The sequence below is a fragment of the Adiantum capillus-veneris genome, chromosome 27, assembly GCF_014529385.1.
Source record: "Adiantum capillus-veneris isolate H3 chromosome 27, ASM1452938v2, whole genome shotgun sequence".
Taxonomy (NCBI): domain Eukaryota; kingdom Viridiplantae; phylum Streptophyta; class Polypodiopsida; order Polypodiales; family Pteridaceae; genus Adiantum; species Adiantum capillus-veneris.
This window is the reverse complement of record NC_140957.1, coordinates 90508669-90535409: the sequence shown is the minus strand read 5'-3', so window position 1 is coordinate 90535409 and position 26741 is coordinate 90508669. Positions and strand designations below refer to the sequence as shown.

The following is a 26741-nucleotide window of genomic DNA, read 5'->3' as shown; positions in this document are numbered from 1 at the left end:
AAGCCAAGGACACAAAAGCTACAAAGGTTGGGGGAGATTCAAAATGAGGTTTTGTGACAGGCAATCAGCAAGCTACTTGAAGCAGGTATCATTTATCTAGTGCAAGAGTTTGAGTGGGTTTCTCTTGTTGTCATTACACCAAAAAGAACAAAAGGGGAAAAGTGTGTGTAGATTACAAACCACTGAATGAAGCTACAAAGTGGAACCATTACCCTTGCCATTCCAAGATGAAATTTTGAACCAGGTAGTAGGGCATTAGAGGTTTTCAATTATGGATGGCTTCTCTTGGTATTTTTAGATTGGTATTGCTTTGGAGGACTAGCCGGTCGATGTTGGAATTAGGGTTGGAGGAAAACACACACAACTTGGAGAAGACAAAGGTAGCTCAAGGCACACAACAGAGAGTATATAATTTAGTATGCAATGCAAAGATAGATAGACCTAGAATGATGGACATATATACATAGGGGGGAAAAACCTCTTAGTGAGGAAAAAAATGCATCGACGGTCCTAAGTGTGTTCACACACATCACTACCACATGTATTTCTTGGGCTAGCTCCATCCACCTTCTCTTGCTTGGGATTGTCCAAAACACCACTTTTTGGTACCACCAATACATAATCTGGCCCAATATGCATTGAACATGTTATCAAAGTATTGTATATATAATTATAAGCCTATTAATATACCCTTGGATCAAATATTAAAGGTGCAAGATGATGTGGGTGATGTGCTTGAGAATACCACCACGTACATGAAGATTGAGGGTAGCATAATCTACTTGTCAACAATCTTAGGACCAAATTTGAGCTACATCATTGGGTTTGAGAGTCAATTTATGCAACTTCACAAAAAGATACACTTTGATGTGGTGAGTGCTCATTGCACTATGTGAGTGCTACATTGGATTATGCACTCTTTTATGAGGCTAGCATGAAGTACAAAGGGTGTGGGTGTTGCAGTAGCATCATGTGAGGTAGCATGTTGGAGAGCTAGGCATATAGATATAGAGGCCCGTTTTCATCTACTAGGACTACCTTAACAACATACATCATGTGAAGTAGTAGTTTGGAGAGCTAGGCATATAGATTTAGAGGGTAGATGTCATCTATGGTGACAACCTTAGTAGTATACATTTGGTGCACAATCTAGTGTTCGATGCAAGGACATAGCACATTGAGGTGCGCTACCATTTCATGAGAGACATGGCTTTGGTTAGTGACACCACCCTTATGTATGTGAGGATGAATGAGCAGATTGCAAGCATCTTCATGGAGACTTGAGCCAATTTTGGGATATGCTTAGAGTACGAGAGATAACGTTGGGCTTGAGAGGGAGTGTTGAGATATCAAGCTCTACACACTTACTAGAGAGAGGGAAATTTTAGAAAGTATGAGTGGTTAACACAATTGGAAGAGGTCTGGAGCCTTTGGTAATCCGTTAGTCACAAATCTTTCTCTATAATCTAACCCTCATCGTGTATACGATGCCTTGGACTTGGCACAACTAAGCATGGGGCAATCTTCCCCATGGATTGATACGATAGAAATGAGTCTCATCCATGCAATTGTATATGGCACTGTAGATAGGTCCAGTGAACCTCACTAGTGAGATATAATTTAAGACAAGTATTCATTCTTTGCATTCTTACATCATGACCAATGTTTATCATGTTGTTTTGATGTTAAAAGGAAGTGATTATTTCCTTGGTATAGAGACATCATCTTCAATAGACTATTCCATTATTTTATCTCTTTATTAAAAAAATTCAAAGCTAATAGTGCTTTTTTTTTTCAAAATCACGACATCAAAAAAGGATTTATTAATATCACTGAAGACAATGGTTCATTATTGCCTTTCTTAGTACTCAGGTTATACAAGCTATATAAAGAGAAGCAATCAAAAGTGAGCCAAAAGCTAAGAGCCGCACAACCACACAAGTATGTGGGCAAGATTTTAGGAAGAAACTCGGGGTGGGATTTGATAAGATATTGGGTATGCCTCTCTCTCTCTCTCTCTCTCTCTCTCTCTCTCTCTCTCTCTCACTCACACACACACACACACACACACACACACACACATGCATTTTGTGATCATTTTGAACCTTAAGAAAATAAAAGATATTGCTCATTGAATCATGCAATCTTCTTCTAAATATTTTAGCCAAACGAATGAACAACATACCTAAAGATCTCTAAATAGTTTATATGTTACAATATCAATTGTAATAAACCTAATGGCTCCAATTGATCCAAGAATGGATACAAATGTATACAGCATTGCAATGACAATATTGACAATCCAAACAACCTTGAGCTTAGGCTTTCTAACCGCAAGAAATGCGACAGCTGGTATCACAAAGTCCAGTGGTGTAAACCCAAATGCCCCACAAAGGGCCACAAAATCACCAAAAAATGGAAGAGCACATGCTATCAATGTAACTATTGCCATGTATGTTGTTGTGATTAATAATCTAATCAACATTTTAGTCTTGGTATTGAAGTCACTTTTTTTACGTTGCACTAATGTGTCCTCAAAATAACCAATTGTTGGCCTACAATATATCTGCAAAGAAAAAGAGCAAACATTAGTGCTCTTTTCATAAAATGTGGAACAAGCTTTGTAAACAATAAGATTAGCTTCTTTTTTTATTTTTTTTGAAGTAACTTGCTTTTTTGTTTGAAAAAGTCTATTGTGTAAAAAAAAATTGACTCCAAAAGATAAGTTTTAGCCTCATAGAGGTTGAGGATTGTTGTTTACTGAGACAAAGGAGAATGCTTATAAAAAATAACTCTGCATTTTCCAAGCTGAAAATGTCAAGTCAAAAGCCTTAAGTGATAATAATTCCTTAAGAGAGCTGCTATTTATTCTCAACATGTATATGCATGCTCATGTTAAGAGAGCCACTTTCATCAAACACATGTTTAAACATGTCATTTTATGGGCTAGACACTAATGGATTGTGTGCTTTCAGGGATCTCGGGATATGTCTAGGGTAAAACCCCTAATAAAAAACCGGGGACCTGTAATGTGACGCAGCTACCCCCAATAATGTATAAGCTTTTTCTCCAGTTTTGGTACGAAGGATGGCAGATGCTGGACTAGTTAGCGCAGCGGGTATGATATCCAAGCCGTCAGATCATGTGCTCAAGCCTTGTTGGCGCAATGTCTCATTACTCCCCCTCTCCTTGATCGCCACTAGCCCCTATTTTTGTTACACGCGAAAAATGTTTTCAACTTGTGCGTCGCCTGTGTAACGCCGATCTCGCTGCCTCTTTTCCTGTTGGCAGAACAAAACCCGAGCTTTCATTTGCGCCTGTGCGCGCTTGAAACTATGCAGCAGGGGCCAAGCAATTCGCCACCGAGCTTAGATGGCCTTATATTGGGGGTTTTACCCTAATTGGAATAAGCATCGAAATTGACTATCCAATTACTCAACTCATTATTGTGTTTTGGCCGCTTTGTTTAAATACTAATCGCTTTTATATAAAGGCTATAAACTTTTTCAAGAAAGATGTCAGATGTGCATGTATCAATTATTGGATACTAAGGGTAGGTTTGTATGCCTTTTTTTGCAGCAAGGAGTTAGTACCAGCTTACACACGCATTTTGAGTAGCATGGATAGATCTTCAGATTGGGTAGTTCCTCCACCAGTTAAAAATCTTCTTATTGAAATATTCCAAACTCTACAAGAAATTGGTGGATCTCATCAACTCCCCCTCAATTGCAAGTTTGATGACCTAATGTTTGTGTTAAATATGACTTGATTATTTGTTTGGGATTTCTTGAAGGGAAAGCTTGGGCCTCCTCTTTCTCTAGCTCGCATACATAATCCTTTTATCTCTAGATGTTGGGTACATGTCATGAATGTTAAAAATCTACCCTCCCCCTTTTCTTTTGTTTCTCAATGAAATCATAGGCACATTATTTAGGAGCTACGCAAGGGGTTAAGATGTAATGTTATCCATGTCTTTGCAAATCTTTGCAGAAAATTGCTAGCTTGCAATCTTGACTACAAGGGTAGGATATTAAAGCTGTTACTCTATCAATTCAGAGCATTGAAATTTTATCGAGAAGGCTTCTCCATTGAATATCCGAGACAATTAGTAGCACTGAGCTCAAGTCTGTGGCCCATTGATTACCTCTCTCTCTCTCTCTCTCTCTCTCTCTCTCTCTCTCTCTCTCTCTCTCATGGCTACCTTTAAACATACACTCCATATATGGCATTAATAAGTTGATATGGGCATATAAATCCATGATGTGGTTACTATTGTGTATGCCCTACAAAGGTAAATCCATGATGTGTTTATTATCAGATATTCCCTACAAGGGAAGGGTGAGAAAGCTCAAAGTTCTTTTCAAATGGAATAGGGAAGAGGGAAAGTGAGTGCTTATCATGATGTGCAATCATCTACAATTCCACGTCAAAGACGCTAGGCATATGCAAGCGGTATTATGAGCAAAAGAAAATTCATGATGAGATGGTTACCACGAAACTCCTGTTATAAGCAAATATTATGCTTCGCAACACTTTTGTCAACATCTTTGATGTGGTTAGCCATTCAAAGCCTAAGAAGTGGTTGACAGTTTTCCTATCTAGATGTCATCTCTTTACCTCCATAGTTTGAAGGATATGTTCAATAGCAGGACTCACCTAAATTTAGTAAGAACTCACCTATATTGTGATTGTGGAGCAAAGGTTACTCTATATGTATTGGTTTGGAATGCACTTATTGAAGATTATACACAACAAGATTTGACAAAGAAAGCTCGATTTTTTTTATTGATGATTCAAGGGCATCTAGATGCAATCACTTTGGTTTAATGTGCTCTATGCATGTAGTGACCCAAGGCAACTAGATGAGCAATACACTGGGGCTTCTCTCCACATGCAATAACATGTCTTGCATCTAGAAGGCATGTGGCATCATGCAAGACATTAACATGAGCAAAATGTTAAGGATGAGGTGGTTAATCGAGATCTCTTAGAAGAAACCATCACACTAGGATATGTTTCGGGAGGCATGCATGTGTGATGTGGTCTTGGGGTGTTCCATGTGTAACAAAATCACATATTTGTGGATTGTCCATGGTTATCACACACCCTTTTCCTATTCAATCTAAATTGTTTTATTAAGTTCTTGAATTGATACCCCTCGGCAAAGAAAAATGTGATAGGTACATATAATATAGGTGACCATCTCCCAGAGAATGTGGGGCACTCTCAAAACCAAAAGATGTCATTGACAAGCTTCCTATCAAGAATGTCATCTCTTGGACTTCATTGCTCATAGGATATGCTCGATACGCATAGGGTCGGGAAGCACTCAATTATTTTGAGAGAGTGGAGTGAGGGTTCTTCTAAATGGATTTTTTTGGAATGCACTTAAAGGTTGATATGTCTATGAAGTTCTAGTAAGAAAGTTTTGGACTATGTTCAATGAATGCGATAAGAGGACATTGCCTGCGGTGCAATCACTTTTGTTTAGTGTACTCCATGCACATGCTCACTCATGTATACTAGACATGGGCCAAATACACTTTTCAAAAATGAGGGGAGAAATGTACCATTGCTCCAAGAATAAAGCTATTGACTTGCATGGTTGATTTTTTTTCCCTTTGAAATTTTATCTTGTTGTACAACATAGCTTGAAGAGATTTTCTTTCTTTGTCAATGTAGGTGGCACCACCACTGCATCGGTGGAAGTCGCACTTGTTTCTATCATGCATAGTGCTTTTGAGCTCCTTTTCCTCGAAATTGTTGACCATGTTTCTTCTTTTCTTTTTTTGTAGTTGTGAGATAGAATTTCAACCAAAATTTAATTCTGCCACAATGCCTACATATCCACTCTATGCTATTCTAGAATCCAACAAATTTAGCATGCTTCTAATGGTAAAAAAATCTAATTTGAAAAATAAGTCTATATTTGTACGTCAAAACTTTAGGTTAGTATTTTGTAAATGCTCTTTTTTATGGCAAATAGGAATGTTTTAAAAAATGTCCTTACCTGGTAGCATCCACAAATTTGTAGTATTGCAAATGCATTAGCCAAAATAATGGCCCAACTTGGTTCTATGAATGAATTGACAAGATAGGGAGATACAGAGGATCCAAACGCCCAATATCCAAAGCCAGCAAGAGTCCAATACGTAGCTATAATAACAACATAAGCTCCAGAGACACCTTTGTACATGTTTTTCTTTACTGGGCTCTTGAGAGTGCTCTACAAGAAAAAAAATCACATGATTAGTAAAATCTATGGCTCGTAGATACACCCAAGACTCTTGAAATGAGTCTCTATGTCTAAGTTTTTCTCCTAAACGGAGCTTATGGGTTTATTAAATAGAAATATAAGTATTCCTAATGGCTTCCAAAAAAAAAAAAAAAAACACTACCTACATAGTGCAAGGACACTCTACACTTTTAAGAGAAGAAAACGTTCTATGTCTAAGTTTTTCTCCTAAACGGAGCTTATGGGTTTATTAAATAGAAATATAAGTATTCCTAATGGCTTCCAAAAAAAAAAAAAAAAACACTACCTACATAGTGCAAGGACACTCTACACTTTTAAGAGAAGAAAACGTTGAAGAGAAAATAAAGGAGAAGACAAACACAAATGCACCAATGTGCACTTGACCACCTCTTTATATGGACTCAAAAAGTCTTTTGACTTTCCACCTTCATATCTTTTCATTTCCTAAACTCGCCTTTCACTTATGCATTTAAGATGTTTTGAAAGGATTTTTATTTTTTTCAAGATTGGGGGACTCTAATTGTAGACTGTTTTTTAAAATTGTACTCATGTTTGCTGACACCTGCCTCAAACTCTTCCTTTTTACTAGATTAAAAGAAAATATTGTGACAATCCAAATGCACTGGAATGTAAGGATTTGTTGGGCTTGGCACAAGTGACATAGTGTTATGTACCTGCCTATATATAGAGCAACTACCTTCTATCCATCTCTCACACTATAAGAAAAAGTTCACCCCCATATAATATCTTTAGTAGCTCTACATTAGAGATACATGAATTACACTTGCACAACCTCTTTCGTCCATTACAAAGACCAATTCTTAACCATCATAAAGGACAAATTCATACAACAAGGGTTGGGCTACATGCATTTACATGGCCCACAATACTTGAGCTACAAATATTAGAATGTGAGATCGTCCAAGGTCCATGTTGTTGGTGTAAGTGGTTCGGGAGGATGAGTTAGTGTGCCATTCATGGAATAAACATGATTAGATCAAGATAAGACAAGAGATTAAAATGATCATAATCCTCAAACTAAAGAGTGATAGAGTTGATGCAAAAGATAGCTTGATAGACCATCATCAAAGAGCGTACATTGTGAGCTCTTAAGTAGAGCTAAGACAAAGTATCATAGGCTGCTTTACTCTTTTCACATCATCCTTTTCACATGGAATTCTCTACATGGATTGAAATATCACAATCGTAGGTGGAGGGGTTGTTCCCATTAGAGATGCAAGAAAGCCCGCACGTAACAACCCTCCCCTTGTTGGTTTTTTTGCACTCACAAAATCCTCCCCTCAAAATATACTAGGAGTATGGCATGAAATATAGAAGGCTCCCCTTGAATATATAGGGTGTAGACACACAAGCAAGGATTTAATAATTACCTAATCACATGAATCTTTTGTGATTACCATGTGTTATTATCGCATTTACATAATTACACTTTACGTTATCATATTGAAGCCGATAAATGGCGACCTAATAATCCACCAAAAGCCCACTAGGCTATTATTTTTTCGTGGCAGACCCACTTAGATATGGCAAAAACCTATCAACGGGCCTATCAGGATATGGAAAAGCCCGATGGGACTACCGGTTTGGATGGTTTTTGTAGGTTAATAGGAAAGTCATGTGAACGTTTAATGTGATCACGTGTTTTAATTAAAAAACTCAATATTATTAACATGTTCACGTGTTTTTTATCATGTTAATGAAATTCCTACACACATCTCCCTTCACACAAATTAGGGCAAGAGACACACTCCTTGCATACACAAAGAGGGTAAGTACACAAGAGAGTGCTTATTGCTCACAACACATCATTTTCATAAACTTGCCTAACATGGTTTTCATCATCACTCGAATTTCTAAGAGGTTAATTTTGAATTTTCCCTAGTCTTTGTAGTGTTCCTTATGACTTGTGAATGTTACCCGATGTGGTTTGTCTTTGAGTCTACAATATTTTGTATTATGATTTGGCATAGGATCTTTTTCTTTGTGCATTGTGAAGATTTGTCTAAAATTTCTAGACATATTTTTAAGTAGCACAGCCACTTGATCTTCATTGTCATGTAGCCAATGGATACAACACAACTAAGTTCATGCACTTGTTAGCCTATTTACAACCCATTCACAAAAGATGACACGTCCTCTCCTACCTTTGTAACTAAGCTATAAATTTTCATTTTGTGTAAAAATTTGGAGTGCTTGGCTATGACTCCAAAGTGTGTTTCTAAAGTGATCCAAGCTTTGTGAGGAGTCTACAAAAGTCAAGATTGTGCAAAAACTTGTCATCAAGTGAAGTGAGTAGAATGCCTAGAGCTTGTAAATCCTTGGCTGCATATTTTCTTAACCTTGCCTATTTTCCAGAATTTTGCCTTCACTAAATGGCCTTAAAGTTGTTTATGCATGAGATACTTTTTGTCCACAAGTGTTAAACCCTTGGCCATTGCCTTCTTGATGCCCTTTTCCTCTCCCATAATGGTGCACCCCTATGAGAAGTGAGAGGAAGGTCTTATCCAAGATGACCGGCCATTAATTCAAATTCTCCAAGTGAAAATTACATGAAGATAATGATCAGAGATGAAGCAAGTTTGCCACCTCCAAGTAGATATGGCATATAGAACAAATAGGGAAGTGTGCTAGGTAAAAAAATCATAATAATAGGATTCCTAGTAATAGGACTAAGGTTGTGGTTTTCTTGAAGCCGTACAAAAACCATTTTAAATCTTTGAGTACTTTGAGATTTATGCAAAAACAAGGCCTCTATGCTCAAATGTTGCCAAAAATGCCTATGTTTGCTCATTTTGGAGATTGCTCTATATCATCATGTGTGAACAACCCTTGAAAGAGCTTAGAGCTAGAGAAGGGCCAAGATGAACTTGTCTTCAACGAGTGGTGGCATGGGAAGGGCTACCAATGGACCCTATCACTGGCTCTTTTTGGAGATAGCTCTATATCATGTGTGAACAACCCTTAAAAGAGCTTAGAGCTAGAAGAGGGCCAAGGTGAACTTGTCTTCACGGAGTGGCGGCATGGGAATGAGTATCAATGGACCCTAAAGGGTTATTGGGGCCAATTGAGCATTCAGGCAAAGTCCATGGGGGGATGGGTGGATGGAAAAGGTGGAAAAATTCCAAGTGGTTGGGTGTGCAAAGGTTACTAGGCGGCTAATTGCAATCAAGGAACGTCAGGTCACAGTTAGCAAGCTCTATTTGGTGGGGCATCCATCTAGACCCAACAAAACTGCGAGGAAGATTTGAGTTAGTTTGAGTTCACCCAACTAGCCCAATCAAACTGCTAGAGATTCAAACAAAATGTCCAAGTTGAGATGGATCCTTCACACACAATGTGCGCACCCACATGCACACACACAAATCGACAATAAAACTGAAAAAATTTATTAGGGACTCTAATTATGCACAAAGATAGATTAATAAGCCTACAAAACCTCTAGTAGAGGCTTGAGAATAGAATCTCAACCAAATGCAATAGGTTTTTGATTGATGGACACCCAAAAGGAGCAAGAAAATGGTCCTAAAAGAGCTTATTGTGAGACAAAACATTTAATTTCTCTCCTAAAAATGCATAAAAGTGTGCAATAAGTAAAATTTCCTCCTGTTCAGTCACTCTAGTATAGGTACCAGCATAACTTGATACATATATTTCATCACTAGAAGACTTCTTAGAAGAGAGATTAGAGGGATGATTTGTGCCACAGCTAGTGTGAAATGCATGGACATTGAAGTAGCAATCACAATGGCTAATAGAGAATACCAATGTGACCCAACATAGAGAGGATTGTTTATGTCTCGGATCTAATTAGATTAGGAAGTGCTAATCTAGTGACAAGCTTTGATACCTCTTGTTAAGGTAGGTGATTAGAGAGGATGAGTTAGTGTGCCATTTGTGGCATGAAGGTGATTACATAGAGATTAGACAAGAGCTTAAATAAATCGCAATTCTCAATGCTCGAGAGTGAAAGATTTGATGCACAAGGTAGCTTGATTATCCATCATCAATGAGTGTAAACAGTGTGTTCTTCGGTAGAGCCAAGAGAGAGCATCGAGATGACACATGCGATGACCTCTTCACAAGGTGCTTATCTATCCATCTTTTAGGTTGACTAGACTCTTTCCACATCATCGATACACATCATCATTTTCACATGGATTTTCTACATCGCTTGCATCACAATCCTAGGTGGAATGTTTTCTCCTACAAGAGATGCAACAAAGCCCACACCCAACACACTCATTCCTGAACACAAAATGACACCCAAGCTATGTATACTAGAGGTAGATAGTGAGGAGCATTATTTACGCAAATGCCTAAGCTTACGAGAGCTTACACGGACAACCTACTACTCTATTTCCAAATTTGTGGGAACCAAGAAACAAAGACATCTAGGTCGCTATTTGCTTATTGCGACATATAGGACATAGAGAGTCACTATTCTAGATGCCCATCAACTCTAGTAGAGGATGGCAACCCCCTCCCCCAACTCACGGCCTCTTCTAGAGGACCATTACTACACCTCAAACACCACCAAGAGATAAGTCACACTATACTAGGCAAATGTTTTTGTTACAAATATAAGCCCAATGTGTCTCTTAACATTGCCCAAATCACTTTATGGTCATAGGATATAGGGAAAATCTATGAGATAAATACTATTTTTGGGCACATCTAATATGTAGCCGAAAAAGTCATGAACATGACTAGAATCGTGGGGAGGTGAAACGGGAGGTATATTAACTTTACATCACTGCTTATTTCATCCAAAGGCTCTCTCGCTTGCCTATATAATCATCCACTTTACAAAAACTAGTAATCTAACTTTATCTTTTGTCTACATCATCATAATATTGATGTCTATACTCTCTCTCTCTCTCTCTCTCTCTCTCTCTCTCTCTCTCTCTCGTCATTGAGCTCATAAATTATGAATGGTAGCTTGGTGCATCCACCATAACCTAATCCTAATATTCTAAGTTTTACTAACCCCAGAGTTCTAACATGGTATCAGAGAATGTTTAGGTCTTTTCCATTAGGAGCTTCACATCCATTACGCACATCCATTGAGCTATAAATTTAGGGCTTGCACTTAGGATCAGGGTTTTTCACTAATCCATTGGTAATGCTTATTAGCATTATTTTCTCGTTGGGCGTCACTATGATGAAGAAGGAGCTTTGGTGGCCATCACTACATTCCTCTGGTTGTTACTAATTTGAAGGATCTAAAGAGAGGTTTTCATAGATTCAAGAGCTTTGTGGCTACACTCTACACTCAAAACTTATGTTGGAGCTTCATCAAGTGGATTGTTTCATCAAGTTACATCCATTTCTATTAGCAAGAGCTCCAATCTATGGGGGTTTTGGTTTGAAAGCTTCTATTCGAAGCTCATTAGGAGTGCTTGCACAGATTTTCAAATTTGTGGTGTAGGTGTGCTCAAAGTGTCAACAGAATCCTATTGTAGTTGGCAATCAAAGCCTTGATTCTGGGATCAGCTCACAAATAATGGCAGACTTCACACATATTGGCAATCATCAATTAGCTAATTTCAACATCATATTTTTTGGCATATCAATGTAATGCAATATAAATAGTGTTGGTAGTGGGTAGTTGCAACATCTAATAGAAGAAGATAACGCCAACTTGGCACATGAGTGCAAGCCCTTAAATCCAAACAATCAAAGCCTTACAGTCTATTAGTCTTGGTTGCCAGCAAACACATCTAGTGCATGCTTCAACAACACCCTTGGCATGGGTAGCTGCAAAGGGTGATGATAACTCGTCTCGAGGTGCTATTGAGTAGTCTTGAGCAACAATAAAGTGATTTTTACCTTTGGCATCTTGCAACGTCTCGGCACTGCACACATCTTGGCACCTTGCGTCTCGGTAAAATCGTGGGTTGGCAGTGTTAACAAAAGGAAAATTTGGATTTATTAGACGATGCATAATTTCATCAAGAGCATGTTCACACCCAACTTGTGTCTCAAGTTCGTAGAAGGATTTTTAGCTCAAGGCACAATAACCCCTTCCTATCAAGCACCATTCCATTTTGTCTATATAGATGTGTGTATATCAATGTTCATGATCCAATCTGCTCTAAAATTATGTTTTATATGCCAAATTTGATTACCAAATCTTCTCATATGAAGGATCCCTTGCAATGTTCACCAAAACCTTTTTAGGAACCAATGGGAAAAAGGAGATCTTTGAAAATCTACTAGTTTTTAAAAAAATTTAAATGATTTTTATTGGTTTTTACACTAAAATCCTCAAAATTCAGCCAGTCTCCTTCAAGGCGGCCCTCAAAACTACCCTCGTATGCCATACTTATTGTGACTTGGTCATTATCACCTCTCATGTTATTCCTGCAAGGAGTCTAGACACTCGCCATGCCTTGCGCATTTGGCTAAGACTTTCTCCACTAAGGCATGTCTTGTTCTCCATGCCATATGTGTTCCGAAGATGTTTAAAGAAAGGTCTTCCATGCTTGTGATCTTGGAGGTTTCAAAGATGACATCCACAACAAGAATCGACATCGACACCCTACATGTTCATCTATGTTCTACACCTATAACTAAGAAGCATATGAAAAATCCAACCATACCTTTTACATCAATCCATGTAATGAACGTAAAATCAAACTGTAAGGGTTTAGACACTATAATTGGAGTAGTACTCGATCGTAAGACCCACCCTAAATAAGCCAAAAAATCCAGATTAGTTTACCCTATTTTCACCTCAGTTGGGTATTTGGTATTGATACACTCTTTGGGGTAGTGACCACGAATAGAACAATTGCTAGTTGTATCCGAGAGAACCTAGAATGGTGTATCATTGGTATGCATCCTCCCTAGATGTAAACCTTACTAAATCCTAGAATAGAAGTTTTGATTGAGGGGGAAATTCATTTAATCATTAAATTTTATCCACATTTGAGTTATATATGGGGTAGAGAAAAAAAGGCCGGTGTGTCTTTAACCTTGCTTAAATCACTTTATGGTCATGGGATATAGGGAAAATCTATGAGGTAAATACTCTAATTGGGCACATCTATAAGGTCCAAAGGTAGCCTAAAACGTTATGAGCATTGTTAGTATCATGGGGAGGTGAACCTACTCACATGGGAGGTATCTTACCTTGGCATCACTACTTTTGTCATTCAAAGGCTCTCCCTCTTGACTATACAATCACCCATTGTACTTACTTCTTTACAAACTAGTAATCTAACTTTATCTTTTGTCTATGCCATTGTTATATTGGTGTCTACTCTCTCTCTCTCTCTCTCTCTCATGATTGAGCTCACTAATTATTAATAATGGTATCTTGATGCATCTACCATAACCTAATCCTAATCTAGGTTTTGCTAACCCTAGAGTTCTAACAAACTCATGGTCTTGCAACTGAGCTCGGGTTCCTAGTAAATGACTTAAGTCTGCTTATACCCATGGAAGATTAGAGACATCCAAGTACAACATTAAGAGGACAAATAGCAAAGTGTGGAGCATGCTTTTAAACATCATATTGCCGTTCTTTAAACTCTTTAGTCCATACCCCCATATGCATGATATTTACACCCATATATTTGGTATTGGATGGAGCTAGTGTACTCCTTGCGCATCTCGCTTCGTTATTATATTTTAGACCCATCCTTTCAACATTGCATGTACTTGTGTAGTCTATTCAAAGTAGATGCTTTGATTTGCAACTTCTTTCCTTTTTCGGATCACTAGAGAAAACATACACATATCTTATGGGCAAATTTTGACCTCTAAGAGATGTTAATAAAGCTATTCCTGACAATTATATCAAGTGAGGCCAATTTTGCAGATATGTATTTCAAAAAAGTCCAAAAGCATTCCCCACAAAAGAGGGGTCAAATGTCACCTCCCTACATGATGTATAGCTACTATCTCAATTGATGCCAACCCTAAGATGCTCCTCTTAGTGCTAAGTTTGATTTTGTTTAGAGTCCCATGGTGTAGAGTTTTAAGGTCTTCAATCATTTGGTACCTTCTCTCAAGGGGAGATCTCCTGCAAAGTTTCTAAGGTTCTATTTCAGCACAAGACATTAGAAGATGTTCCTAGAGTGGTGACACCAAGAAGAAGACAGATCCAAAAATATATAGAGTAGATGGATATGAAGAAGATGATGAACGTAGTAGTCGAGTCAAACTCTCGCACATTGTTAAAAAAAAGAACCGTATAATTTACCTATCCTTTCTGCCTTGCACAGCTTTTAGATAGCCTTGGTCTTTACTATGAGTATTGTTCAAGAGGGGGTTGCTAGAGCACATGACTGGGATATGAGTGTGTTTACAACTTGTCATAGTCTAAACCCAAAGTGGAGGGTTGTCAAAAATGGGCTTCGGCCTCCTATGATCCTTACCTTTTTTGTGAGCCTCCTCTTGTAAGAAAAGATTACCCCATGAAATGATTTCCCCCATGAGGTGATTAGTCGTAAAATGATTATTATGAAGTGAATACGCCATCTCCTATGTGCATACCCCATCTCCTATTAGGAGTGAATACCCCATCTCCTATGTGCATGAACCAACCTGGTAAGGCTAACTTGGAAAATATTTATCTCGCAAAGGTCCAAAATCATCCCCACCATCCATAAGCCACCATTAATAGTAAAAATGGAGCACTAGCTCCACAACACAAAAGGAACGCATTATTAGCATACTAATTTTTCTAACATTGCCCTACTCTAGCCATGCATGCCATCACTTTGGAAAATATAACAAGAGCTCTCTATGTGGGTGCCCTTTGCTCCCCTTGTATTCAACCATATTTTGTGAATAACGACGATTTTGTGTGCATGGTCTCTCTCCTTTCTAGAAATCTCGTCATATGTTTCATGTACAATTGGGATCGCATCCGTTAAGGCCATGGGGGGAAAGTGGGAGATTTTGGTGCAGATTATGGGCCATCGCATGAACTAACAAGTATCGGGTGGAAGAAAGGGCTTCTTTATACTTAGGTTTGATGTTGATATGCCTTATTGCAGATACAAGTATAGCGGTTTCCTTGTTTACACCTAAAGTGGGGTCGTACATATATATGTGTGTGTGTGTGTGTGTGCGTGCGTGTGTGTATCCAAGGGAGGGCATCCATTAGATGCAGCCCACATGCTGTTGGGGGGGGGGGGGGGGGGGGGGGCCTTGAACCTCTCTCTCTCTCTCTCCCCCCCCCCCTAGCACCGATTTCACTCAATCTCTCTAGCTTGATGCATATGCATGACTGTACTACCCCCAACATATAGACATGCAAATATCCCTAGTGCTACCCCCCCCCCCCCCCCCCCCCCTTTTCGCACATGCGCGTTGTTGGAGTGCGCGGTTCTCCAGGGTCGACCGAGAAAGCACCGGGCCTCTGGCTATAACAGGAGCTTAGTAGGCGCTCAAACTAGGATAAAAGAGTGCAGATAGACTTAATTAATAGTTTAATACACGTAATATTGGTGATTCAAGAGAGTTTTAGAGAGAAGATTGCAAATAAGAACAATATCAATTGATATGAAGCTAAGAAACAGACATTCGAGATTCAAGAGATGTGGTCAAATACAACTCCAATTTCTCCCATTGCTCTTTTACAACTCTGTTGCATACACCCGCTTCGGTATGCCTTTCGAATTGCAACCATCAGCTCAGAAATCTTCCCCGAGCTGCCTTGCCATCCAATTTTTTCGTGCTCTTAACGCTCTTCCCGATTTTTCGTGCTCTCCATACTTTCCCCGCCCTTCCCTTGTCTTCTCCAACTGCTCTCAAGCAGAAGAATTGCCCACCGCTGCCGCCAATCCCCCAAAAAGCCCTCCCAATAATCCTCGAAAATTGATCCCAAAAGGAAAAAAAACCAAGAAAAACCCCTTCAACTTCATAAAGAACTCCTCTTATAGGAGGTGAGCATTTCCAACAAAAAAAAAAAAAAAAAAAAAGGGTTCTCCCTGCTCGTGCATCTCCTCTTTAGTCCCTTTTTAGCATTTTCTATGCATGATTCCCCCCATGTGGCCCTCCATTTAGCATGTATATTGCATGACTCCCACCGCTCTCTCTTTCTCAACTCATGAATTCCCCCTTATTCTTTGTCCGGCTAGGCCTTGACCGCCCTTGCGTAAGGCTTTGACTGGCCTTATGAGCTGTCCCTACTCACTTTGGAGTGCTCACACCTCCTCTCACATGAGCGATCCCTCATCCCAAGCACTAGCGTGGGGGGGGAGGGGGGGGGGGTCTTGCTCTCGATGCTTCAAAAAACTTGGGGCACCACGGCCGTTGGACACCCCTCTTGGCCGCCACGTCATCATTTTGCAGAGAGCGCCACCGCGGCTACTGCCGCAGCAGGACTACTGCCCGCTACTGGTGTCGCCACCCGTCAACGCCAAAATGGCTTGCAATACCGCCTATTCGACGCCAAGAGAGGGCATGAGCAGCGCTCAGGTCGCCACCGCTAGCCCACGCCATGGTTCCACACTGGAGAGAGAGCTCTCTACACCTTCAATATCCAATGCGGTGCACGGTAGAGAATTTATACCCCATACCACGACTCTAAGGCACTACATATGAAAAAAAAATTAATGCCACGTGGCACATCCGGACAGCTTCAAGCTCCCAAGGCTCCAATCCACACAAAAAACTTCCTTAAAGCACCCAAAACAAAGGACTTCTTTTCTCCCATTTAGCTACTGCTCCCATTTATTGCCCCGTTACCCGATACTCAAGCCATCAAGTCCGGCCAAAAGTCTTCCTTCCCGTCTTCGAACTGGCTAGTCCATGCTATAGCCCAATTTTACCTTGACCTCAAACTACGCGTTTGAAAAATGGGAAAAATCACCTGCACCCATATGTCCAACATCTGCTCAAACCTTCGACCCGTCCTATCTTGGTCATCGGGAATTCGATTCATAAGCAGTGACTTCCTACCAACTCCATATGAACTGCTCTACCTTCGAGAACCCTGTCAAGGCCCAAAAAACTCCCTGATGACACAATTTCCAAAGTGATCAAACCGGTTCAAAATTGATCCCTATCAAAACTTCATAGCTCTGTAACTTGGCCTTTGAGACTCCGATTATTGATCTGAAAAGATCGGCAGGCTCCATAAATCAGGCACTATGCATCCATCCACTGAATTTGGCTCGAACTACATCACCTGCCTCGTCTGTCCCAGATCTGCAATGCACTACACCTTCAAACTCAAATATCTTGGGCTTTGTAGCTCAGTTTGGTGAGCGGTCTGGACCAGTTTACTTAGCACTTCAAGTTCTACCTTTGTAAGTAGAATACCAACCTCCCATACAATATTCACTTGCTAGTCTAATTGGTACAGTTGGGTCTACAAAAAACCACATAATGCATACATTCGTGCTATCTCCCGACATTATGACAGAATCTAGCATAAACCATCAATTTGGCAAACCCTCCAAAATACAAGCAAATCCTTGTCTTTCACCCCGTGCCCGCAAAGCGGCACGACAACGCACATACTCTCCTCCCTCTCTTGCACACTGCCAACTGCTTCAATTTTGCACAATGCCACTTATGAATTCTCTATTTACAAGGTCTAGCACTAATTATTTGTAATAGTGTTTAGGTGTTCAAGAATTGTTTTATTTGGGCCCCTTGTTTTTATTACTTGTTCCATTACCCATTGTGTTGGGTCATAAAGTAGTTATGTCCTAGCCACGCCTAGTTAGGTAGTGTCTCCCATTAGCTAGGTGGATGTGTGCTCATGGGGAGGAATGGCAAGAGATTGTAAAGGCTGCCCCTAGTGGTTTCAATTTAATGGCCTCACTACATGATGTGCATATTTGTGTCTTTATACATGTGTTACATCTATGCCTGTGTATATTGTTCTTTTGTGTGTGTATATGTGTGTGTATGTGTGTGTGTGTGTGTGTGTGTGTGTGTGAGAGAGAGAGAGAGAGAGAGTTTATGTGTGTATACATGTGTAGTGGTATTCAAGATGTATTTTGGCCAAAAATCTCAAAATCCTAAATTCATGTCTATCATCATATAAAAATAGCAATAAGCTATCTAAAATTTCATGCATTAAACATTGTGAGATAGTTCAAGCCATATGTTACATGATTATTAGGTTTTTGCAATAACCTATAACGCTAATGAAGAAGAAATTTTTTCACACGTCTCCAAAAATTTCTCAAATACTTATGGCTACATATAAAGCTCAGCTAAATCTCAATGAAATAAAATATGATCTGACTTACTTGTATTTCAGGTAGCATGGCATCTCCAAATGAGAATGCAATAGTTCCCAATGCATTAAAAACTCCAAAAACTTGAGAAGATTTGGTTCCATGGATTTTATAGTCAATAGTAGAACGATCTAGTTTTTTTCCTATTTTTTGAGACAACAAACAATGATAAACATTTAGCTAATGACACATTCTGAAAATTATACCAATTATTGCTTTATTTGCACTTTTAGCCACAATTATATTCATGAAATTAGCATAGAGGATTTGCATAAGTGTAAACAATATCAAAGGCAAGAAGACCTAGGTGGTATCATTTTTCATTTGTTTAATTATCAATATGGCAAACAATGACATGTTTTCCACTCACAATATAGGCATCTATCTCATATGGTAATCATACAATCCCTCATTGGTGAATATTTGAAAATATATATACACGCACATCTCTTTTGTAGCTCATTTGATAAAAGCGGCAAGCACAAAGTTAATGTGTTTCCAATAATTTGCAATGTTTGCATACAAGTATACAAATGTATGTTAAAAATATATATATATATATTATGATAAAAATTAGCGTATGTAAGCACGGTAAAAACCCACACTTCAATATAGGTATATACACAAATTTGTAAAATACTTACATAAATACACACTATATTTAGGTCAAAATTAAGATGAAATATTATGTACAAATATATTATTTGTCTCCCTTAACTAGATAACTAGCTAGTTGAAGTTTCTTCCATGAAATAACATGTTGCATAACACACACACACACATATGTACATATGAACACGTGCGGATAGCCATAGTGTTAAAGTGATTTTGCTTGGTTGAGGTGGCTCACAATGGAAAATACGGAGAGCCAAAAAACAGCTATCAACATATGTATGGAAAACTGACCATGCAAGCTCTCTCTCCTCACGTTGTTGCGTGCCATAATAGAGCTCTTGAAGCTTTTTGTTTCATATTGAGAGGCTCTTTGGTGGTAAATTAAGTGACTTTGGTCGAGTCTCTTTTCACATACAAGAGAGTTTCAAGCACCACATCCTTGAGGATTCGCCGGAGGTTTTATCTGGAGAGGCTTTTGAGCAGTAGTAAGCATATTTAATTTAGAATTTTGTTTTTTGATTCTGACAAAAAATTATAGGGAGTGCAAAGCAAGGAAATCTTTGTGCCTACAACAAGACAAAATAATCTTCAAAAGCAAAAGCTAGGTGAGCACAACTTGTTTATATATAGCACGACAAGCAATGCTTGCATCAAGGTATGGAGATTTAGTGTAGGTAAATCAAGACAAGCTTGCCTTAAGCAAGGCTATCACGCCTTGGACCTTGAGATTTATGTCATGCATGGCATGTGAATGTCTAAAGAAAAATCAGAAAGTTACGAAGGCGGAAGCTCAACAAGATTTTCATCATTGAGATGTCATTATCTAAGGCAAGGCTTATGCTTTAAGCAAAGTCTTAAACAACCATCACAAAAGGTCAAGCAAGGCTTCATTCTGTGAAGGTATCCGACGGCTTTTATTTAACGGCTTGCAATCTAAAGGACAACTCAAATTGCTCAAAAAGACATTTGTATACGAACAGATACACAATGGGTTGGAAGCTACAAGCAAAACCCATGCACAGCATGCAATGGAAATGATCAACCACAATCGGTGCATTTCAGCAATTTAACCAAACGAAGCATGCTTCTATAGCATGCAAAGGCCCTTAAGGCCAAGGAAGACATCATGCAAAGCACTAGGATGCAAAGTATTTTCACGAAGCACAACTTTGTAGGCACGCAAACTTGGACAGGTTTGTGCAAAGCAAAGGAATCATTGTAAGAAATTCTGATAAGGGTTTCACAAGCACAAACTTGGGATTCATGAGGACGTAAATAATCTTGCCAAGGGGCTTACAAGGCACACTTGAAAGATCCGCGAGGAATTGGAATCAACGGTTATAAGCTGGATTCACAGCACTCATTGATATCCACAATGGATCCACAACTCATTGATATCCACAGTGGATCCACACAAGAATGATTTCTTTTAACGATTTCAATAAAAGGAATCATGCACTCTCTCAAGGATAGTTTGATGATCGCCAAGTTTGATTCTAGTTAAGATAGGCAAATCCATGCATAATCGTGCATAAGTACACAATTTTTCAATCTTTGCACAAGGGTGCTTATGGAATTCGGCATGATAATGCATGTAAGATTTATAATTAGCATTTTAATTTGCATGATTTTATAGCAATTATGGACTAAACTAGTTTACGCACGTCAAAAGATTGAGGACAGAGCTCAACTTACTAAGTGCAGCATCAAGGATGATTTACGACATCTATGGAATGTGCAAGTACAATATAAAGACACTATGAGTGTGCAATTTTACTTATAGTATTGGCATACATTGAATTCAATTAGCACTTTATGGATTGTAGTAATCTAAGTATGCTCGCATTTAAGAGCAAGTGCAATGTGTGCTTCTAAGTTTGCCTTCAAAAATTCTATTACAATATGTCTAGAGATGATATGGGTGTCTAGAGTGTATCTTGGGCATAGCAAAACCCAAGGTCAATTTCCACTCCATATGAACATTACGTGAGTGCAATAGATTTGTACCTCAATTTTTCACATCATTATTTCTCTTTCAAAATATTTTGATGTATACATAGCTCTAAGAAAGTACAAACTATGTTGCTAAATTTGAATTTTCTGGTTGGCATGACCATTTCAGAACCCTTAGAGTGCGTCATTTGATGATGGCTTCGTTCTGTTTCAAGTCACCTTTTGTTATTCAGTTTAAAGGCAATACATAGCCCTTAAAAGATATGAAAACCAAGATCCATCTTCACTCTATCAAGACACTAAAAGTGTGGGCTTTGAGTTAGCCTTGATCATCTCTAAGATCATGTTCGGCTACTCAAGTTACAAGAAATATGCAATCGTAAGGTCACCCAATTTTACGCATAGAGATATAGATTCAGTTCTCATGCAAACATAACTGGGCACACTACAATATCCATCAGTTGTGAAGTTAAGTCGTTTGGCGGATCCCGCTGCATTAAGGAGAGATACTCCACAGAAAGCTCTTCTTCTTAAAGGAAGAAGAGTCCTAGCATTGAAAATTATTCTACATGTGGAGAGGAAATATACCCACAAATATGTGTTACAAGAAAGTACAAATACTCATCAATAGCTTAATGGATTTGCTTTAATTAGAAGCATTCTAGTTTCTTAAATTGCTTGAGAAGATTGAGCAATAAGTTTTTCTCAAATAATGCATCTTGCTTGAGATAGGCAATTCTATTAGTTAACGACTGACAAGAATAAGTTTCGCTAAATTAGAACGTCTTGATTGAGGTAAGCTCTACTCGTAGTATGAGATCTAAGTAGAGGTTTCTTTAGGCCAAAGAAACAATCTCTTCGGAGGATATTTGATTGCAACCATTCGGTTCAATTTTCACTATAATAATAAACGTGATAATTATTAAGTGGATTAGTTGACCTGGTTCATATTTAAAGAGGACAGCATGAATATTCTTACGAAGAGTTGTTTCATTGATGTTTTCAAACACAAATATTCTCCTTCCAAGGGGGGGAGGGTAGGACTTGGGGGGGGGGGGGGGGGGGGGGGGGGGGGGGACATAGGCAAGTCCGGCTAGATATGTAGAGAATAGAGGCTCCTATAGATAAGCTAGAGGACCTATGAGAGGAGAAGGTTGGGTGGAGAATAGCATGCATTAGTCCCTAATTTTCACACTGCTCATATTAAGTACGTACCTAATTATAGTGTGGGCACCCTTTGTTGTGATTGAGGGTGTAAGTATGTACCTAAAGAATTCAACACATTTTTGGCGAGTCGTAGAATAAAACACCAATGTACAGTGTTGTATACCCCTCAACAAATCAATGTTGTCAAGACAAAAAATAGGCCACTTATGGCTAAAGGATATTTCTCCTAGAGGATCTCCCTCTAACAAAGCAAAATCTGTTTCCTTAATCCTAGGACTTGAGTAGTGCATATGGGTAGGTATTAAGCACTTAAATGTTCATCGAGACACTTTTCTACTTATAAAACAAGTATATTGCACTTGGACCTCCAAAAACCTAGGTTTCATTTGTTAAGCTTTGATGCAAAGATAAGGATCTTATTGAGGATTGAGAATGGGAATGGGTGGGTTCTTCAAGAAAGATAAAGATGCGGAGATAAGGTGAGTTGGCCTATCCTATCAAAACAAGGTTATGGTCCAATCCTATGGAGTGGTCATCGCATAGCAAAGCCTATTTAAGAGTCCAAATCTCTAATTAAAAGTAAATTGCTATTATCATAGTGATAATTCAACATTCTACATTTGTCAAATCTTATAATTTCTTAAAAGTGAGATTCTTAAAATGTGGACTTCAATGAATTGTGACACATAATATAAGGGAGAAATGTACCGTTATATATTGATAGACCGATTGATGTTGTTGTAAAACCAATTGTAGACAAAGTGCAAACAGCATTTACCCATCGCAAAGAGTGAATTGTTGGGAATTGTGAAAGCCCCAACTCCACTATACCAAAGATTATCATAAACTTTTGAAGGGACATATTGTCACGTTGGTGATAGATTTTGTAGATTGCCTGTAGTATGCACACAAGAACAAATTCAAACACACATACGGCTTGTTGAATGGTCATATCTCTCTCTCTCTCTCTCTCTCTCTCTCTCTCTCTCTCTCTCTCTCTCTCTCATAACAAGTCTTGAGTTCAACTCTCCTCGTGGGATAGATCTTCAAGGTCTCTTGGGATGAAAATATGGTATTTTCTTCATCCCATTAAATCACATGAAGAAAAAGCACTAATAAGTTACCTACTTTCATATCATGCATAAAGTCTGGTACCTATTCTGTGTATGAAAACCTATACAACCATTATCTAATTTCATACACGTGTTGAAGATGCATTTGACACTTATTACTCCTTGCAAGAAAACAGTAAAGATCCAGTATGCATTTTGTCCACATAAAAGCACTTCGTAATTTATTTTTATTTCTATTTTACTGCAAATATCTATAGAATTTAAATGCATGGATAACGATATGTGCACGTGTGTGCAACCCTAGGTGTGCCTTTTTAAGGGGCGACTAGAACTTGAAAGATGCAATTGGGAATCGAACTTCAGTCTTTACAAACCCACGCATCCACCTTGACCAAAGGTGCCTATTGCAACTCATTAATGTCGTTCTCTTTTTGAGTGCCAATTCCAAAGTGCAATATGACTAAACGTGATGGATGTGTGTGATATCTTGTGCAAGCCAACTTAGGCCTTCCAAGGAGATCGCACGACACTCTCTCTCTCTCTCTCTCTCTCTCTCTCTCTCTCTCTCTCTCTCTTACTTTCATACTTGTGCCAGCTGCTATTTGAATTGCGATGTTGTTTCCTAATGATGCAAACTGCTGGAAAAAGGTCACAGCCCAGTATCCCTTTTCACCTTCAAAAAGGAGAGGAGTTAAGATCTAAAGAGGTAAATTTCATAAAATGACATTAGAAATTAGGACAAAAATAAAACACAATTCTAACAAGCACATCTTCAACTAACTAAAAGCCTAGAGATCTACTATCTCAAACTTGTGAGAAACTAACAAGGGGGGGGGGATGGGGGGTGCAAAAAAAAAATTATCCTCAAATGTGTAAACATTCATAACGTGGGAGAGTTTTGGTAGGATTTCGTATTAACGGTGTTGAAAGTACTCTATTAATGCTAGAAATATTTGTGCTCTTCAATTGCTTGTGAAATCTTCTTTTATCCACTTTCATTCGACTTGCAGAGCAAGTAGTAAACTCACATGATAATTTTAGAGCCTTGAACAACAAAAGAGTGCCAAGGATGAAAAAGGTTCGAAACTATGTGAAAAATCAACTCTAGAAAATTGATGTGCACAACCAAGTGGGTTAAAAAAGTAGGCAAACTTTTTGAAGGACTACTAAATTTTGCACCAGAATGATACAATTTCAATGGATTACATCTTCAATACTTTATTTTCCTAGTTCATATTTGCTCAAGATATCACTTCTTTGAATGTGTGCGTGCGTCTCCGCACGCGTGTGTGCACGTGTCCCTCGACAAAAAGCTCACATGTTCCTCCCACTTTGGTACTCTCATCTTTCAGATAAACCCCCTACTTTGTTCAAAAAATCGCCATGTATGCCCCTCTACTAGTTTTCTGTTCAAAAAAGGCCCTAATTCTTGTAAGATGCCTTCTAAAGAATGACAAGAGTACACAACTAAGCATATAAGAAGCTTCAAGGTGGTGGTTTTAATGCTTGCTTGAAAAGCAAATTTAGGCTTCTATATAATCTAAACATAGGGCTACACATATTCAATATTAGCATACAAAGGAAACCATGCTTCCAGTTATTGCCCTAAAAAGAATTTCACGTGATATCATGTCTGCCACTATTCAAAAGAAAAAAAAAACATACCATGGGTCGCATTTATAAAGAGAAATGACATCACAAACTACGCAAAGCAATCATCAATTCAGTCTTGAAAGAGTGCGCTCCATTTGGGAGACTGAAAATAGACCTCCTTGTGGAACATGAAAACAAGCTACTCAATAGTAATCAAAAAATACCTAGGTTTAGTGGTATCACACCTACAAACATTCAAATTTACCTCTAAATTCTAAATTTGCTGGTGAGAAAACCTACCAAATTTAGAGAAATGTCATATAAAATTCTTCCGGTATAGTCAATTTACCTTTTCCATCTTAAGGTTTTCCAAGTTTTGAGAAAAAAAATTTCTTAAAAATTCCACATTTGGAACGAAGTACCCGATACAGGTGACAAAAGTCATGTTTTTACCATTTTTTATATCAAATTTAGGTCGTTAGCTGGACTTCATAATTCAACGGATCAATGGGCACATACATACAAACAGCATGGATGAGTGCATACACAACATTTCCCTCAACAAAATCTTAAGGCAACTTACAACAACAACGACAGAAGAATCAAAGAGAGGACCTAGCACAGTAATATATTCATTTAAAGTCATTCTCGAAACGTATTTTAATGATATAATACACCAAAAAGAAGAGAGTACTTTGAGAAGATAGTCTAAAGTCTTACCAAAAATGCTCTGAGCAAGTTCTCGGTAGTTTGTGTGAGGTACTCCATCCCACTCCCAAAGGGAAGCCACCAAAATACTACTATACCATGTAACCAGAGTCCCCATCACTAGCATCCCCATTCCTGTAGTATCACCACCATTCACGTATTCTTCGACGTGTGCAATTGTATGTGTATTCATGTGCCGATGCATCTATGTAGGCCATGTGTTTATATGTATCTAGCCATGTATTTATGCAACAATGGATGGAAAGACTTTCTGCGGGTGTATCCATACGCATTTGGTGAATGTGTGCAAATATGTGTCTATATCGATGTAGGCATAGACATATGCATGAAACAGATGTACATGTGTCTATGTGTATGTAGGCATGGATGTAGGCGAGCAACGCGCGTTTATGTTTGTGCATGCATGCGTATGCACATGTGCACACGCACACCCGCACAAGTATGTATAAGCATATATATGTGTACACACACACACACACACATTCACGTGCTCATACACATGTATAACAGACAGAGTCAGATTCTGTATGATCTTGAAATAGAGAGGTGAGGGTTACCAGCAGGCCAGCCTAAGGAGGCAAGGGCAAAAGGGAGAGGAGCATAGGCAGCCGGTGTGGCAATGGTGGTGGCGACGTGGAAGGCGGCATGGCGCCATGATCCCGTTCCCTCTTTCCTCAGCTGCAGAGGAGCATATTAAAGCAAAGAAAGAGCAGAATCTGTTGTACAACAGGAAATACAACCTGCGCTTCATCTTCCCCTTCTGCTGAGGGATCAACTGCCGCCATGTCTCTCTCTCTCTCTATCTCTATCTCTCTCTCTAAATGACAGCCCCCATATTCAAAGGTAGACAGAGATAGGTGATCACATTTCTAGTGCTCTTGAGTCTTGTAAACCTGTACACTTTCAATGAGTTCACACCTTGTCCTCAGGCCCCAACGAATTCACGCCACAGGATTAATTTGGAAGCAACCCCCCGCGCCCCTCGTTTATATTTGACACGGGGTCCAACTCGTAGGATCGACGGCAGGGGGACGCGATTTGGGTCGTCGGATCTCCGCAGTAGGGGCAATCGCATTACCTGCAGTGATGCGCGATAGGCGGATTGGATAGAGCTGAAGAGTGTGG

At 38.9% G+C, this 26741-nt stretch overlaps 1 protein-coding gene across 3 annotated transcripts; it reads right to left on the bottom strand.

Moving 5' to 3' along the window:
• Positions 1-2136: 2136 nt before the first annotated feature.
• On the bottom strand, positions 2137-26513 carry LOC147422378 (GABA transporter 1-like). Of its 3 annotated transcripts, XM_086503374.1 has the most exons (8): positions 26357-26513; positions 26174-26294; positions 25608-25730; positions 23873-23967; positions 22930-23116; positions 18499-18629; positions 6011-6226; positions 2137-2566 (listed from the first exon to the last, which is right to left on the bottom strand). In XM_086503374.1, exons 1-8 carry the CDS (start codon positions 26399-26401, stop codon positions 2186-2188), a joined length of 1299 nt encoding a protein of 432 aa, XP_086359500.1. In that variant the 5' UTR covers positions 26402-26513; the 3' UTR covers positions 2137-2185. The 3 variants fall into 3 exon arrangements, with proteins under 3 accessions (XP_086359500.1, XP_086359501.1, XP_086359502.1); XM_086503375.1 differs by lacking the exon at positions 6011-6226; XM_086503376.1 differs by having other exon boundaries at positions 23873-23959; positions 26174-26476.
• Between the last annotated feature and the right edge of the window lie 228 nt (positions 26514-26741).

Bases quoted from the DNA above. Each gene is read 5' to 3' on its own strand.
- LOC147422378 (XM_086503374.1), bottom strand. From the start codon at position 26,401: ATGGCGGCAGTTGATCCCTCAGCAGAAGGGGAAGATGAAGCGCAG. The intron at 23,117-23,872 runs GTAAGAGAGAGA...TGCATACTACAG, and splicing joins CAGCTGGCACAAGTATGAAA to GCAATCTACAAAATCTATCA. The intron at 2,567-6,010 runs GTAAGGACATTT...TTTTCTTTGCAG, and splicing joins AAATTTGTGGATGCTACCAG to ATATATTGTAGGCCAACAAT.